General features: G+C 45.4%; 1 protein-coding gene across 1 annotated transcript in view; it reads right to left on the bottom strand.

The window, feature by feature from the left end:
• Nucleotides 1–8143: 8143 nt before the first annotated feature.
• Nucleotides 8144–16036, bottom strand: part of SH2D4B (SH2 domain containing 4B) — a 76965-nt gene continuing 69072 nt past the window's right edge. The window contains exon 7 of the mRNA XM_040242584.1: nt 8144–9140. Coding sequence (XP_040098518.1) covers nt 9052–9140 — 89 coding nt within the window. The 3' untranslated portion in view covers nt 8144–9051. The remainder of the gene's footprint in view (nt 9141–16036) is intronic.

Raw genomic sequence — 16036 nt, forward strand, 5'->3', positions numbered from 1 at the left:
TCAGGTACGGGGGGAAAGGTGAGGGTCCTTGTGGTGGAGATGCTGAAACACTACAGCCAAGTTTCAAAGCCAGAGGTTGGGTGATAAGATATGGCCTCTGCCTTCAAAAGCAAAATAAAAAGATCTGTTAACAGACTTCACAAGTGGACCTAGAAAGGTGACTGCGGTGGGTGGAACAGGACAGCAGGCAGAGACACTGCCTCTGAATACGTACAAGGACTCAAGGTTGGCAGGAAAAGCTGGGACACCTTCAGACTAACTGCCCCCCTACCCAGATACACTCTGACTCCTCCACCTTTGGTGGCTGTCCTATGAAGAGTTCACCAAGAGTTTCAGACCCTCTGGCCACAGGCAGGTTCAGCCACTGGGGCACCCAGCAGAGGTTAGAAACAGGGAGCAGGGTGAAGGCAGGCTACTTATTTCTTGCCCTGGCTGCCTCCCTGCAAGGTCACGTCAGCTGGCTCTGTCCCCGGACACAGTCCTGACCTGCTCAGAATGGCCGGCTGTACACGTCCCTCCCTCCACATGCTGTAACTGCTCTCCCCTCCTCACAGCATGAGGGCCTGGGGGTACCAGGTGGGATGCCACTAAGCCAGGCAGAAGCCACTTCCCTTTCCATCATGGGTCCCCTACGCCCCCAACTTTGTGAATAAAACCTCATCCGGTGCCCCTTGTTGAGGCCCTCTCATCCTTCCTACTGGGGCCCCAACTGACGTAGATGCCAACAGCCCCTAGATCTTTTCCTGGCCATTCTCAGCTGTCACTGGGAAAAACAAAACAAAACAAAACAAAAACCAAACCACATATGCAATGGGGGAGAAAATGATTCCATTTGAAGAAAAAATTGAGACAAGACAAAAAGCTTATAAAAGCCTATGAAATGTGTCTCCTAACTTTTTCTCCTTTTTGAGTCACCATTGTACTTTTAGTACAATTGGTTAAAAATTAGTGTTCAGAGGCTTTTAAAATTGTTGGGAGAAATGGTTCCTCCCTTAAACCAATAATTGAATTGCTTAATTGAGAACATAAATCTCTGTTGTGAATATCGACGGCTTCTCTTTAACAGCTTTGTATGCGACACCTACCAGCCTGGGCTCCATTGTTTTATAGACGTGTCAGGTAAGTGCTTTTAACACAAAGTATTCCTCCCTGGGTATGTACTAAGTAATAAAAGTTAAGTTGTTCCTAAAATGATTTTTGTGTTTCTGTTTCAGCAGTGAGTTAGCCTCTGTTTTTTAAGGTTAAGAATGTTTCTAATGCAGAGTGTCATTAATTAGTTTCCCCATTGGCCCTTGTGTTCAGGGATTCCATGCCTCCTGAACAAATTGCTAAGCGGTTAATGGAAAACGATATTTTGTTAGGCAGACTGGGGAAAGTGTCTGATTTATTCCTAAAACAACGTTTTAGAGTAGGGCCCTGGGTTGCTAGATTACGGATGTTCGTATGGGTTTAGTTATTTGTTCAAATACTAATTTTTGTATTTCAGCATACTCTTTTGGTTGTGCTGTGTGTTTTTATTTGCTTGTAAGCCACAAGTGTTCTTTACTTTTCAAGAAGCCTTAGAAATTGGAAATGAGGAGAGAGGCCTCATTAATTAGCTCAGAGAACTTTCCGTAGTTCTGTTCAACAACCACTAGTAGAAATAGGCTGAAAACAATACACGTGCAACATGGAAGGGGGTGGGCCCCCAGCTTATTAAATTGCCCAGCAGCTGCGCAGGCGGAGAAGAATCACTAAAGAAAGGCGAAATGACAAGCAATAATTACAGCCAATCAGAACAAGCTAAATGGGAAAACCCCACCAAAACCCCATGACGATGTGAGAATAAAAAAGAAATTAATCAGAGTCATACTGTCATACATAGCAATATGAAACATCAATTAGAGTCAAGAAAGGCTAGATGAGGAAAAAAACAAGGTATGGAAGGGCTAGGCTGAGTTTTTGGCCGACACCCAAGTTAGGGGTACAAATTGCTTGCAGAAGTGTCCAGGACACTTGGCTGATGAGTGAGAATCTAAGCAGAATGAGTCCCTTATGATGAGTTTAGTTGTACAGATATTCAGTTTGTGTGATAAGGGAGGAGTAGATTACAGATGCTAAAGAGCCACCCCCCCCCCCAACACACACACACACACGTTTGCAGCCCAAGTTTGGTTCTAAAGGAACTTGTGGATCACAGGGGCTTTTAAAGCCTTTCTCCTGGAATATAGGCATACATACACTCATGCACTTTTATACTGCCATACCATTACTTACGCCAGTTTTTCCCTGTTTCTAGAAGCCTCTTTTATTCTTCAACCATTCAGATTTGGATGCATGTTGGTGACCCTCAATGAATTACTCTGCCTTCTACTCTGCATCCTCCTCCTGCCTACATGGGGGATGCAAGATGAGGTGTCCATGGAGGGGAGAAGCCCTTTGGTGAATAGGCTAAAGGCCCACCATAGATAAGCTTGCTACCTCCCCCTTCTACAGAACATGGATGCTCCTGAGGCCTTCTCTCCTTCAGCTCCCCTAGAGTGGGTCACTCTGATTGCTGGACCTCTCACATGCGATGCCTCTAGGGTAACAAATTTTCCTTCAGAAGAGTATCTGGAATAACCATTTTTGAAGGGGGGTTGTTTTTTAAGATATTTTTTAATTTTTTAATTTATTTTTTAATTGAAGAAAAATTGCTTTACAATGTTGTACCGGTTTCTGCCATATAACAATGCAAATCAGCCATATATCCCTCCCTCTTAAGCCTCTGTCCCCGCCTCCCATCCCACCCCTCTAGGTCATCACAGAGTGCCAGGCTGGGCTCCCTGTGTTATGTAGCAACTCCTGACCAGCTATCTATTTTACACATGGTAGTGTATATATGTCAGTTTGGCTGTGCCAGGTCTTAGCTGCAGCACGTGGGATCTTTGATCTTCATGGCCACGTACGGGATCCAATTCCCTGATCAGAGATAGAGCCCAGGCTCCCCACATTGGGAACGCAGAGTCTTAGGCACTGGACCACCAGGGAAGTCCCTGGCATAACCATTTTTGAGTCTGTCTCTGGCTCTAAAACCTCACCATTGTCCACATTATACAGTTTCCTAGAGCACAAGCTCATAGCCCAGCAAGTCCATGAGTTCATCCTGTGAGATGTTAGAAATGGACATGGACTATTGCCCACAATGGCGACTCTCACAGCTGATCTTAGCATGGTCAACAGAAAAGAGACATTCGGCTGTTATCAACTGTTTATCATGGATCCCATACTTTACAGATATCGTCTTTATAAAGCCCACCAGAGAAAGCCCTCCTGGAATACATGTGTAACCAAAGTTAGATTGATCAGCTGGTTGCAGCAAGGGGGAGCACATACCGGAAGAATTGTGGGAGTTAGATAGGATAACTTGTTGGAGCTGAAATTGATCAGAGCATAACCTTGGCAGGGATTGGTCAGAATCTATAAACTAGGGAGTTGCTGAAACACCCAAGAGATCTTTAGAACACACGAGTCATGGAAATATTCACCCAAGTTCATAGCAGCATTACTCACAACAGCCAAAAGGTTGAAGCAACAAAGATGTCTGTCAACAGAAGAATGGATAAGCAAAATGTATACACATACGATGGGACATTACTCAGCCTTAAACAGGAAAAAAAAACTGATACATGCCACAGAATGGATGAACCTTGAAGAAATTATGCCAAGTGAAACAAGCCCCTGGCAAAAAGGCCAATACAGTGATTCCACTTACATGAGGCACCTGGAGTCATCACGTTAATTCAGACAGAGAGTAGAAAGGTGGTTGCCATGGGCTGGAAGAAAGGGAGAATGGGGAGTTACTGTTTAATTGGTTCCGTTTATCTGTTTTGCAAGTCACAGAACAGTTTTGCCAAGATGTGATTTTTGTTTGAATTCTCAGTTCCCCCACTTCAGACTAGCTGTTAGCAGAGCTGTTTTTGAGCTTATCCGTCTTGCTTGTTTGTTCCTCTTAACAGATGAAAGTAGTGGATTCAGGATTCCAACCCAAGGCAGCTGTGATGCTCAGCTTGGGCTTTTCAACCATAGGAAAAAGCAGCCTTTTGAAATCCACACAGCCCATTTGTCCCCAATCCATAACAAATGCAATTTGACAACAGCGACTATTCCAGGCACCATAAAACATACAGGTATATGGCATCACTTGGCCTCCAGGACCTCACAGACTGAAGGACAAAACCAACAGAACGGTAGGGAAGTATGATTCATTCGAGAAAGCAAATGACCCTGTGCCCTTGTAAAGTATCTATATAACTGTGATAGTGCTTGCTTATATTTGGTTAAAATCCTTTGACAAAGAAACAGGCTTCTTCTTTGATTACTAGAGATGAGTTTCAAATTTAAAATGGAAACATGTAACACATCTACTTAGGTTTCTCAGACATATACACAATGGTGTTAGCATCTTTCCTAAGGAGTAGAATTTAGATAAAGCAGAAAAAGAAAGTAAAAGTAATTTCTCACATACACACCATAACTTAATGCTGGGGTCAGCAAATTTTTCCATAAACGGCTAGATAGAAAATATTTTAGGCTTTGTAGACCATAGGCAGCCAAAGTCTGGGTAAACAAACTAGCAAAGCTGTAGTCCAATAAAACTTTATTGATGGACACTGAAATTTGGATTTAATGTAATTTTCACAGGTCATAAAATATTATTCTTCTTTTTAATTTTTTCCAGCCAACTGAAAATATAAAAACCACTCTTGGCTCAGGCTGTAGAAACACAGCAGAGAGGCCGAATTTGGCCTGCAGCTTTAATTTGCAAGGCTTGCTTCTCCAATTGTGATGAAGGTCCAGCAACATTGACAGCACCTGAAAACTTGTTAGAAACACACACCTTCAGGCCCCACCCTGCAGCCACCGCAGGATGTTTTAAGAACATCGGTTCGGTTCGGTTCAGTTCAGTCGCTCAGTTGTGTCCGACTCTTTGCAACCCCATGAATCGCAGCATGCCAGGCCTCCCTGTCCATCACCATCTCCCGGAGCTCACTCAGACTCACGTCCATCGAGTCCGTGATGCCATCCAGCCATCTCATCCTCTGTCATCCCCTTCTCCTCCTGCCCCCAATCCCTCCCAGCATCAGGGTCTTTTCCAATGAGTCAATTTTTCGCATGAGGTGCCCAAAGTACTAGAGTTTCAGCTTTAGCATCATTCCTTCCAAAGAAATCCCAGGGCTGATCTCCTTCAGAATGGACTGGTTGGATCTCCTTGCAGTCCAAGGGACTCTTAAGAGTCTTCTCCAACACCACAGTTCAAAAGCATCAATTCTTCGGCGCTCGGCTTTCTTCACAGTCCAGCTCTCACATCCATACACCTGTGTTTATTTACACATCTGAGATTGAAAAGCACTGGTGTGAGGTCTACACAATCTCCAAAGCCAGATTGGTGAACCCCAGTGCTTTAAGACAACTTCTCTGACAAGTGCCCCTGGGAAAGTTCTGAGCTTCTCTTTGCCTCATTTTCCCCACACACAAGATGAGGATGATAGCATGGTCTCCCTCAGCATGGTTGTGAGAATTACACTCACACACAGAACTCAGAGTTTGTTGTTACTGTTACAAAATCATGTGTTATTTTCCCAGCTACTGCTCTGAGACCAGGCATTGTGGAGAAACTGTGGCCCTGAGTTGGAGACACTTGTTTAGAGTCATGAAACAAAGGTCTTTCTGCCTCCAAATTTATCCTGAGGATAATGAAGGATTTAAAGGTACAGAAGGGGGCATGCTCCCCAGGGACTCAGATCTTCCTATTCAACGTGTCCTTTCTCATTTTTTATCTTTTTAAGATTTTTTTTTACATGTAGACCATATTTAAAATCTTATTGAATTTGTTACAATATTGTTTCTCTTTTATGTTTTAGCTTTTTGGCTGTAAGACATTTGTAATCTCCAGCCAGGGATCGAACCCACACCTCCTGCATTGGAAGATGAAATCTTCACCACTGGACAACCCAACACATGTCCCATCTAAGGATTCCCTCTCAGTAGCTCTTCGCAGCCCTTGTTCCTTACATATCCCCTCCCCTCCCCGCCAGTGTGCAGCTCCAACTCCACACACAGGGACCTTCCCCCAAATCTTTACCCCAAGTTCCCCTTTCATTCTTTGAAATTTATCCTCCATTAAGTTGCACAGTGTTTTTTTACAACTTCTCTTTCTAGTTGTGGATTGTAAATTTCCCTTCTGCTGAGTCCTGTAGCTGGCTGACTGTTTTTCATTATATTTGTAGGCCTCAGGGAAAAAAAATAGGCAATTCCTTTATTTGAGAATCCTGACATTTATTAGCATAATAAAACTCTCAAGATGAGATTGCAGTTTTCCAGACAGTAATTTCATTTGCAGGACAACTTACAAGGAATTTATTTTAAGGCCAGGTAAAACCTAAAATCTATGAGACATGCAGAAAATGTGAGCCCCAAATAAAAGGAAATAAATGTGCTGGGCATGGGAAACTCAGCTGTTGTCTCTCACAAGTTAATTAGGGGTGACAGGAACAACAGCTTAGGGAATCGAGTTCTCAGCCCATCCTGATCTGCTTTCAAAGCTGCTGCTGAATAGAAGTTTCTTCCTGTTAGTTCCTTCTAACACCTCGCAAATCATCACATCCTATCCCCTCAACACTTGAAATTATTGTCACTGTTAAACCAGTTGTCACCAGCAATACCTTCCATTTCACAGAACTCTCATACTTATCATTTGACTGACCTGCCAAGAGGCCTAGTGATGGCCATATAGGAAATTCTCTTCTCAGTTACACTGAACTTTAGTGAGGTTAAATGACATGAACAGCGTCATATGATTAGTTAAATAGCAGCCAAAACTCTAATTTGATTCCTCAGAGTCTAATAGAAAGAAGGTAATTATAATAATAATAATAATCAGGTTTTAAAGCACTTTGAAGTTCAGAAAGCCAATTCTCTCAATCACTTTCCTGCATCCATTCAGGGCCCCTGCGATGCAGTGAAATACGAGGGAGCCCAAGGAGTGAGGATGCAGATTTTATATTATAAAACACATTTGTATGATGGATCCTTACTCTGGCTTCCCCAAAATGCTAAGCCTGCAGCACATGCTTATGTGCTGCTGTTTCACATGGGAACAAACTCCCAAGGGACCAGGAGAGAAGAAAAAAAACAAAAAGCAGAAGTGAGGCAGAGATGGAGGGGATGGTACTGATCCAGCTACTGCTTGTTTCGTCATGACCAGCTGCTCAGTCTTATCGGGCTGTCTTAATATGTCTTGCATAAGGAGAACTGCCTCATGGTACAGTCCATTCAGAAGGGAGGAGGAAGGGAGAAGAGCTGATCAGCAGCCTCTGTCTCCCATTGATCCAGGATTCCCTGCATGGGGAATTAACTTCCCAGCTCTCCTTGGTCGCATGGTGTCTCAATGCCTCTGCAGTAACAGAAGAACAGCCCATAGCACCACACGCAGCAAGGCACCATTGGCCAAAGCTCACGTAAAGCTGATCAACATGGTGGGGAAGAGCAGAGCCCACCCAGAACTGGTTTTAGTGGTGGAGACTGGAGCAAAACAAGTAGCAAATAGCCAAGGTGATCTGAGGAACAGCTGAGGTCAGTGGTGGAATAGAGCATGAGAGATAGCTGATATAGCTATCAAGTAAGGTAACCAGTTCACCGATGGCCAGAGTCCATTCATCCTTTTACTCCCACCAAATACAATACTGCCAGCATTATAATACTAGACAGGTTCAGGGTGTGATCTGAACCCAAGTCTGGTTGATTCTGCAGCCTATAAAATTCCCATGATAGCATGTCATATACAAATACATATAATCCATAAATGTGAAACATGAGCATACAAAGACACCGATGCTGAAAGTTACTGAGGAGTTACTGGGAGAGTCTTCTTGTTAATAATAAGAATGTGCTCAGTATAAACATAGTATAAATAGAACATAGTACAAACAGGCATGCGAGCACGCATGCTCAGTCGCTTCAGTCGAGTCTGACTCTTTGCGACCCTATGGACTATAGCCCACAAGGCTCCTCTATCATGGGATTCTCCAGGCAAGAAAACTAGAGTGGTTCCCATTTCCTTCTCCAGGGGATCTTCCTGAGCCAGGGATACAACCCATGTCTCTTATGTCTCCTGCACTGGCAGGCAGGTTCTTTATCACTAATGCCACCTGGGAAGCCCAGGATAAATGGAGAGTAAAATCAAAATCAAAAGGACTGTGAGGATAGAGCTAATTATTTGAGTAACCTGCATAAACAGGACCACATCCTAGAAAGCAAAGGCCATATCAGAGGTCTACAAACCATCCTTGGATTTTTAATTCTCCCTGGGGATTAGGCACCTCTGTAGAAATACATGAAACCACTGCCTCAATATTGCAAAACTGAGGGCAAGATATGATTCCAAGAAAAAGGAGAGGTTGCAGAAGAAGAGGGAAATACAAAGGCAGGGCAAAGTCATCTGTTCCGGAAGCTGGGACTCAGAAGCCTTAGGTAATTCCAAAGATAATATCAATGAGAATGAATATCATTTAAAATACAGTACCTATGCCTTCCATATAAATCCTTTATGATATTTTTTCCCTAATCTTCATGACTTTATAAACAGCGACAAACAGAACTTACTAGAAATCATTGCTAACAAGTGTTGGAAAACTTTCAAAAGAAGTGCATTCATTCAACAAACATTTATTGAACGTCTACCATAGGTTAAATTCAGAGTTCGGCACTGGAATTATTTGGTTAATTAAAATATGACCGTGTACTCTAGGAGCTCAGTTTAGGGCAGCCCTGACAAAATGGCTTTATTTTCTGAGGTTGTATCTAAATTTTTCAGGAAAGAGCTGCATCAGCTATTAGCAATTTCTGTCCTGGGTCAGGAACCACCAACACATATACCATATATTTCATATTTGTTGAAATATACTAATCCACTTGTTCCTCTGGGTGTTAGTGGGTCTTCCAGAAGGCCATAAGGATTTGAGCTGGGAAGTTCTTGAGTTCAAAAACAGGATGCCCAATGAAGTCCAATTGAGAAGGGGGGAAAAAAATCATTCAAACAACAGATGGTAGTCTGGTGGGCTGTCCCTCTGTCCACAGGGTTCCTGTAGCAGCTCTCCCCCTGAAACAGTGATAATTTCCTCCTAAGAAGGAAAAAAAAAAAAAAAAGAAAATTCACTTTTAATCAGAAAAAGGAAATAAATGTCAACCAGAGAGAGACTGGTTCAAGATAGAAAGACTAAGAATATGTATCTCCCTCCTCCTCATTCAAATTTATAGAAATGACAGGAAAAGTGCTCTTAAAACGAAATACACCTATAAAAGCATGGGAAAATAAGAAGGAAGGCCACCAACAAAGCAAGACCAAAATCAATATGTGATGAGATTGTCAGAGGAGTGAATGTAGGGCAGGGGGGAGAAGAAGTTATCAGTGGGCAGGTTGGGGGAAGCCCAGATGGCAGAAGTCTGTGCCTCAGGCAGGTGAGGACGTGAGGAGAGGAAGCCGAAGCAATCCAAACAGTTCAGACAATTCCACTCCCAAAGATGAGCTACTCACTGTCAACTCCAACCTTCGCCACATGAAGAGGCTGGATTTGAGAAACAGGAACTGTATCCACAGATGAACAAATAGGAATTTCAAAGTTCAAAGATTCCCCCCAAAGCCCCAAAATTATAAACATTTAAGGAAAATCATAACCATAAAAGAAAGATGCCGAACTCAAACAATTGAAATGACTCCCAAGAAAATATCAGGTTTATTAAACAAACAAAGAGTCTTTCAGAGATATGTATCAAATTCCTCAGTGAAATAAGAAGATAAATCACCCATGAAACAAGAATGGACTATTATAAAATAAAAGAACCCGTTAAAGAATCTGGAAATGAAAGGGACACCCATTTAAGTTCAACACTTTTTTTCAATAGAAGACCCGGAGAGCGGAAGGGACGTAACTAAAGAGCAATTTAGTCGCCAGGAGAACTGACACATCAACTCATCAGTAAGAAAAAGACACCTGAGTAGAAAAATGGACAAAGGATATAAACAGATAATTCACAGAAGAAATCCAAGTGGCCATTAAACATGTGAAAAAATCCTCAGCATCAGTGGTAATGAGAGAAATGCAAGCTCAACAACAGTGAGATACATTGTCTGCCCATCTGGTGGGAAAAAATTAAAATGACTGATAATCCCCAGTATTGGCAGCAGTGTGGGGGAACAGCCTCATATAGTTTTGGAAGACGCATGAATTGGCACTACATTTTATGAGGGTAGTCTGGCAGATCTTTACAGAGTAAAATGTGATAGTCTTGTAGCCAGCAATTCCAGTTTGAGGGATCCATCCCAGAAAAAGATTTGCCTGTGTGCCCAAAGTGACACAAACAGCACTGTTTGTGATCATGAAAACCTAGAAGGTACAAAAGTGAGCAGCAAAAGGAGGGTGGAGAACGAACTTGTAAGATACATCCACACCAAGGATGTGGTGCACACCTGGACATCAAAAGATCCCAAGACACATGTCAGCAACAACCAGCTTGTCCTGATAATATACAAATGTAAGGTATAGTGCTTTCGTGCTTTACACAGTGATATCTCATTGAAACCTTCCTGACCCTGAAGAGGTGAGGACTATTATTAACCCTATCTTACTGAGGAGGAAGGGCTTCCGTGGTGGTTCAGTGGTAAAGAATCCACCTGCCAATGAAGGAGACGCGAGTTCAATTCCTGGGTCGGGAAGATCCCCTGGAGGAGGGCATGACAACCCACTTCAGTATTCTTGCCTGGAGAATCCCCGTGGACAGAGAAGCCGGGCAGGCTACAGTCCATGGGGTCGCTTAGAGTCAGATATGACTTAGCGACTAAACACTGAGGAAGAAACTAAGGTCCCAAATTTGAATAGTTGCCCAAAGTCACACACAATAACGAAGCTAGGGTTTAAAACTTGTAGCTTGATTACAGGGACTATGCTTTCAAAACACACATTCAAGGATATATTGTGAAAATGTTAGTCGCTCAGTCATGTCCAACTCTTTGTGACCCCATGGACTATAACCTGCCAGGCTCCTCGGCCCATGGAATTCTCCAGGCAAGAATCCTGGAGTGGGCTGCCATTTCCTTCTCCAGGGGATCTTCCTGACCCAGAGACTGTGTCTCCTGCACTGGCAGGCAGTTTCTTTACAACTGCACTCCCTGGGGAGCCAGAGCCACGATGAAAGTTAAATACAACATGGATCATGGATGAGCGCACAGGCACGTGCTCAACACAGAGAAGGTGCCAACATCCACACACCCTCCCTCCTCTGTCCTGTGGCTGAAATGTAAGGAGAAAGTCTGGTTAACCGAGTTTTCCGGGCAGTTCTCTCCTCCCAGCATCTAGCTATTTGTAATTGGATAGTTTTCTACACGCTTTACTTGAAGTTAAGAGCTGCCCTAGAGACCTGGGGACATTGTGAAGAAAAAGTAATACGAATTCCAGAGTCCCTTTTATAGCAAAAACCCAGTGAGATGGCCATAAAATTTTGTGAACATTTCTACACCTGTGAAGCTAAGGGAGATGGGGACCTCTGTGTTGTCACAGCCCCACCTTTCTGGGTCACTGAGCTCCACTGCTGGCTTTCTCACAGGTAGTACTGAAGCCACGTTAACACAAAAGTTGTTTCTTTTTATACACAATGTTTGGAAGGCAACATCTCTTCTAAGGTGAGGTCCCCGGCAGGGGAACAAATGACAAATAGAGTTGTGGGAAACAAGAATGTGAGGGAAACAATACAGTCCTCAGGGAAGACCCACAGGAGCCAAGCTAAGCATTATTTATAAGACATTTGTTTGCCTAGTTAGGGGACTTCAGCATGAATAACGAAACTGCCTGAGGTCACACACTAAGTGGTAAGGCTGTATTTGGAACAAGAGGCACCAGAAAAGCTTCCCTAAGTGCAAGGTTGCCTGCTCAACTTCAGCTAACCCTACGAAGCTGCCAGAGGCTTGTCTAGAACACGCTCAAGAGGGACATCCTGGAACAAGCTGGGGGTGAGACATGGGCCTGGACAGAAGACAAGTCAACCAGCCAGCCCCCTTCTCACTCAGGTACTCAAGGCGAGAACACGCCTGCAGACCAGGGTTGGAGATGGCCACATGAGTAGAGAGTTGCCCAGAGAAGAGCAGCAATTCCAGAGCCTGGTCTAGACAATCTCTGGTCTCTTCCATCAGAATGGTCAAGACCCCTGTGATCCCAAAGACTTTCTGGGGCTGCCTGCTCGCTCTCCATCCTCATCTCTTAGAATGCCCGCAGCCTGGCATTTCCTGCCCTCCCCCACATCAGCAACCCTAAGAGGAATACCTTGTGGAAATCAATGAGATCTGTGAGTGTCGCATGGCGATTGGGGTCCACTCCCAGGAAGCTGTAAAAATCCCCAGAGGCATCCACAAGAAAATGCTTGAACCCCTTCTGCAGGCGGTAGGAGAGGGTATAACCCCAGATTTTCTCACTGACCCGGACCAGAAATGCACCCTCGGTCATATTCTCAAGGAGATGTTCGGCATCTTCTCGGCTGATAATTCCTGGTTTAAAAAAGAAAAGAGAAGAAAAAAATGTCAGCAGATTCTACAACCCCTTTCTCATCCTGCCACGCTTCCCAGCTCATCCCTGCCCCTCAGCCTCTGTGAAAGGTCTAGAGAGAAGGGGAGCCTCAGGAGCTGTCCAGCACTTCCCTTATTCCAGTGAGGGGACCTCTTGGCCCGGAGCAACTAGCGGCGGTGAGCTTGGGGGCAGAGTTTCTACTAAGACCCCAGTTTAGCATGTTTTCCTTCAAATTAAGCCACACTAATTTGGATTAATTGGGTAAAATCAGGCAAGCAAAGAACTAGTAATGAGCCGGAATTTTAGCGTCTATCGATTACAAATACAAGTCAACAAACACTGCCCTGTGGAGATCCTTGAGAGTCCCGCTTTAATGAACAGGCCAGAATGACTTATGGTTACTACCTTGGTTATCTCTCTGGTACCTGTGAGTGAGCGCCTGAAAACAACAGCTCCTCTTAGGAAGTAAAAAGATTCCCTCTGTCTATCTGTGGACACAAGGCAAACAGTTTCTTAATAGGGGCACAGAATTAAGCACCACTTCAGCTCAAAGAACAAAACATTCTCAGGTTCTGCAGTTCTACACAATGTGGTTTCACCAGAGTATGACAGTCAGGTCTGGCCTCAGAGGGGTTTGTGCATCAGTGTCAATCCCCGGAAAGGCTTTTCAGGAGCTGCTCTCCTCTGGGGAGTACCGGACGGGCCACGTGTCTGGTGGGTCAGGCTTTGGAGGGCAGGGTGGTGGGAAGAGGAGAGGGGGACTTAGTCTGCCTGTCCAGCCCTGCCGGCACCTGCCTACGGGACCTTCAGCCAAGCCCTCAACCTCTCCAATGCCTCTTAACATTTAAATGACTGTCTTAACCTATCTATTTCAAGGGCATGTTATGACTTTCAAGTGAGACCGAGAGTTGAAAACTCATTTCATAAACAGAAGAGCTGTGGAAATGTGGGCTCCTGCTCTCTGTTATTAGCAACACAACGTCGTCTTCCACACCCACTCATTTACCATCTACATACAACCAGCAGGGTTCTGCCAGTCACACAGCAGAGGGTGGAAGGTGGCTGGGCTGCTCATCACGCTGACCCTGAAGGCACTGCTCACTGTCACTCACCCCACCCCCGCCACGGCACCCCCAGCACCTCTGCCATGATTCAGTGCAGGGACTCTCCCTTCCCCGACTTTTCCTGCTTCACAGGAGGTGTGGCAGGACTTCCTTGTGCCCAAAGCAGAGGACACAGAGGCCACCACACTGTCCAGGTCCCCTGCTAAGAGCCAACAACACAAATGGGGGCCACCTCTTTCCTCCTGGGGCCGAGGACTTACCAGGAGGCAATTGACCCCCACCCCACCAGGCGGGATAAGCAGAAAACCAGGAAGAGAGAGGGAGAGAAGTGGGTGCCCCACCACAGGGCACCCGGAGGATGGCACACACATCCATGCAGGAGGGCAGATGCCCCCAACGGCCTTGGTGGGTTCAGCTGGAGAAGCAGCAGCAGCCAAAAGAAGACCAACCAAAAGGGCATCCCAAGGATTTGTCAAAAGACTCAGCAGTGTCCCTCAGCCACCTCCCTGCCCAATACCAGAGGACTTAGATCCCAAAGGTGGCTGGGCGGAGGGGTCAGTAAAGGGAGACAGAGACGAAGCCAAGGCCTATGAAGAAGAAGAACCAGAAGACATCCTCTGTCCCAGCTCGAAGCACCTCAAGCTGAAGCCCAGTATCAACTGGCGGTAGAGGAGAGTTAAAATGGGTGGACACACTTGATGTGACTTGATTTTTTAATAAGAAAAAGTGACCAGTAACACCAAAATGACAATGCCACATCTCAGTTCAGTTCAGTTCAGTCACTCAGTCGTGTCTGACTCTTTGCGACCCCATGAACCACAGTACACCAGGCCTCCCTGTCCATCACCAACTCCCGGAGTCCACCCAAACCCATGTCCATTGTGTCAGTGATGCCATCCAACCATCTCATCCTCTGTCGTCCCCTTCTCCTCCTCTCTGCCATCTAAAACCCGGGAAGATCTTTCCACTCACCTCCATCTGGCAAAGTCTGGCTCAAGAACAGTGGACACCAGGCTCCAAATGCCCGCTTTCTCCCGGCTGACCTGGAACTCTCACTGAAGGATTTCTCTTCTCTCCCAGGAATCACAGGCTGCCAGTTGCCTATACTCTACCTTAGTGTGGGTTAGAAAACATCCTTCAAGGTGGTTGAACTGGAAAAAGGTGCCTCTCTGAGCCAAAAAGACTAAGCTTACCTTTCTGCCCTTCAATTTGTTCTCCCCTAAACCAGCCCCCATTGAAAGTGAAATTGAAAGTGAAAGTTGCTCAGTCGTGTCTGGCTCTTTGTGACCCATGGACAATACAGTCCATGGAATTCTCCAAGCCAGAATACTCGAGTGAGTAGCCTTTCCCTTCTCCAAGGGATCCTCCCAATCCATGGATTGAACCCAAGTCTCCTGCATTGCAGGCAGATTCTTTACCAGCTGAGCCACAAGGGAAGCCCAAACTAGCCCCACTGGCTTCTCTTTATTCATTGCACATTCTGCCTGACCCATCTGGAAATCATTTTATCCCAGGAGGTGTTGGGACAGCTCACCTTTGGGCTTTCGTGACCTTCTGCCCAGACTCTACAGTATATTAGTAAACCAGCTGGAACCAGCTCAAGGATGGAGACTGGCACCCATGAGCTCTACTCAGCCTCCCTCCCAGAGAGACGCTCCTTCAAGCAGCAGCATCTGCAGCTGTTGCCCCTGCAGGATCCACCATGCCCAGGAGGCACCACATGTCTGATTCAGGGCAAAGGGTATTATAACTGAGTCCGGGGTACCGGAGCCACCGTGCCTATCCTATGCCAATGCTGTTCAGTCAGGAAGTCCTGTCCGACTCTTGCAACTCCATGGATTGCAGCGCACACCAGGCTTCCCTGTCCTTCACCATCTTCCAGAGTTTGCTCAAACTCATGTCCATTGAGTCAGTGATGCCATCCAACCAGCTCGTCCTCTGTCATCCCCTTCTCCTCCTGACGACTCTACATGGGGGATGACAGTCTCCTATGTGGGACTCCTCTACTGGGCAGTCTTTTCTTGGGGGCTTCCCCTCAGCCTGACCAAGGTGTTCCTCTGAGCTGCACTCCTGTGTCTGGCTCTTCCTCTTGATCATCCATCCTTCCTTCCCTCTGCCTGTTTACAGGTATCAGACCTGCACCATGTTCTTAAGACTCTCCCCACCTGTCCCATCCGTCTCCCCTTCATCCTTCAAAGGCATTTCCTCCAACAAAGTTCTTGGACTTCTGCTTTTGGATGACCTGAACAGACAAAGCAACCTTATCTTTATATTCCAAGTGCCAGAGATGTTGGGGGGAGGGGGGCTTGTTTACTTTAGAGCAGTGAATAAGCACATGAACTAAAATCACAGCTCAGGGACTTGATCAACAGGTGGCCTTGTGCAGGTCACTTAAGCCCC

The sequence above is a fragment of the Oryx dammah genome, unplaced genomic scaffold (assembly GCF_014754425.2).
Source record: "Oryx dammah isolate SB20612 unplaced genomic scaffold, SCBI_Odam_1.1 HiC_scaffold_6, whole genome shotgun sequence".
NCBI classification, from domain to species: Eukaryota; Metazoa; Chordata; class Mammalia; order Artiodactyla; family Bovidae; genus Oryx; species Oryx dammah.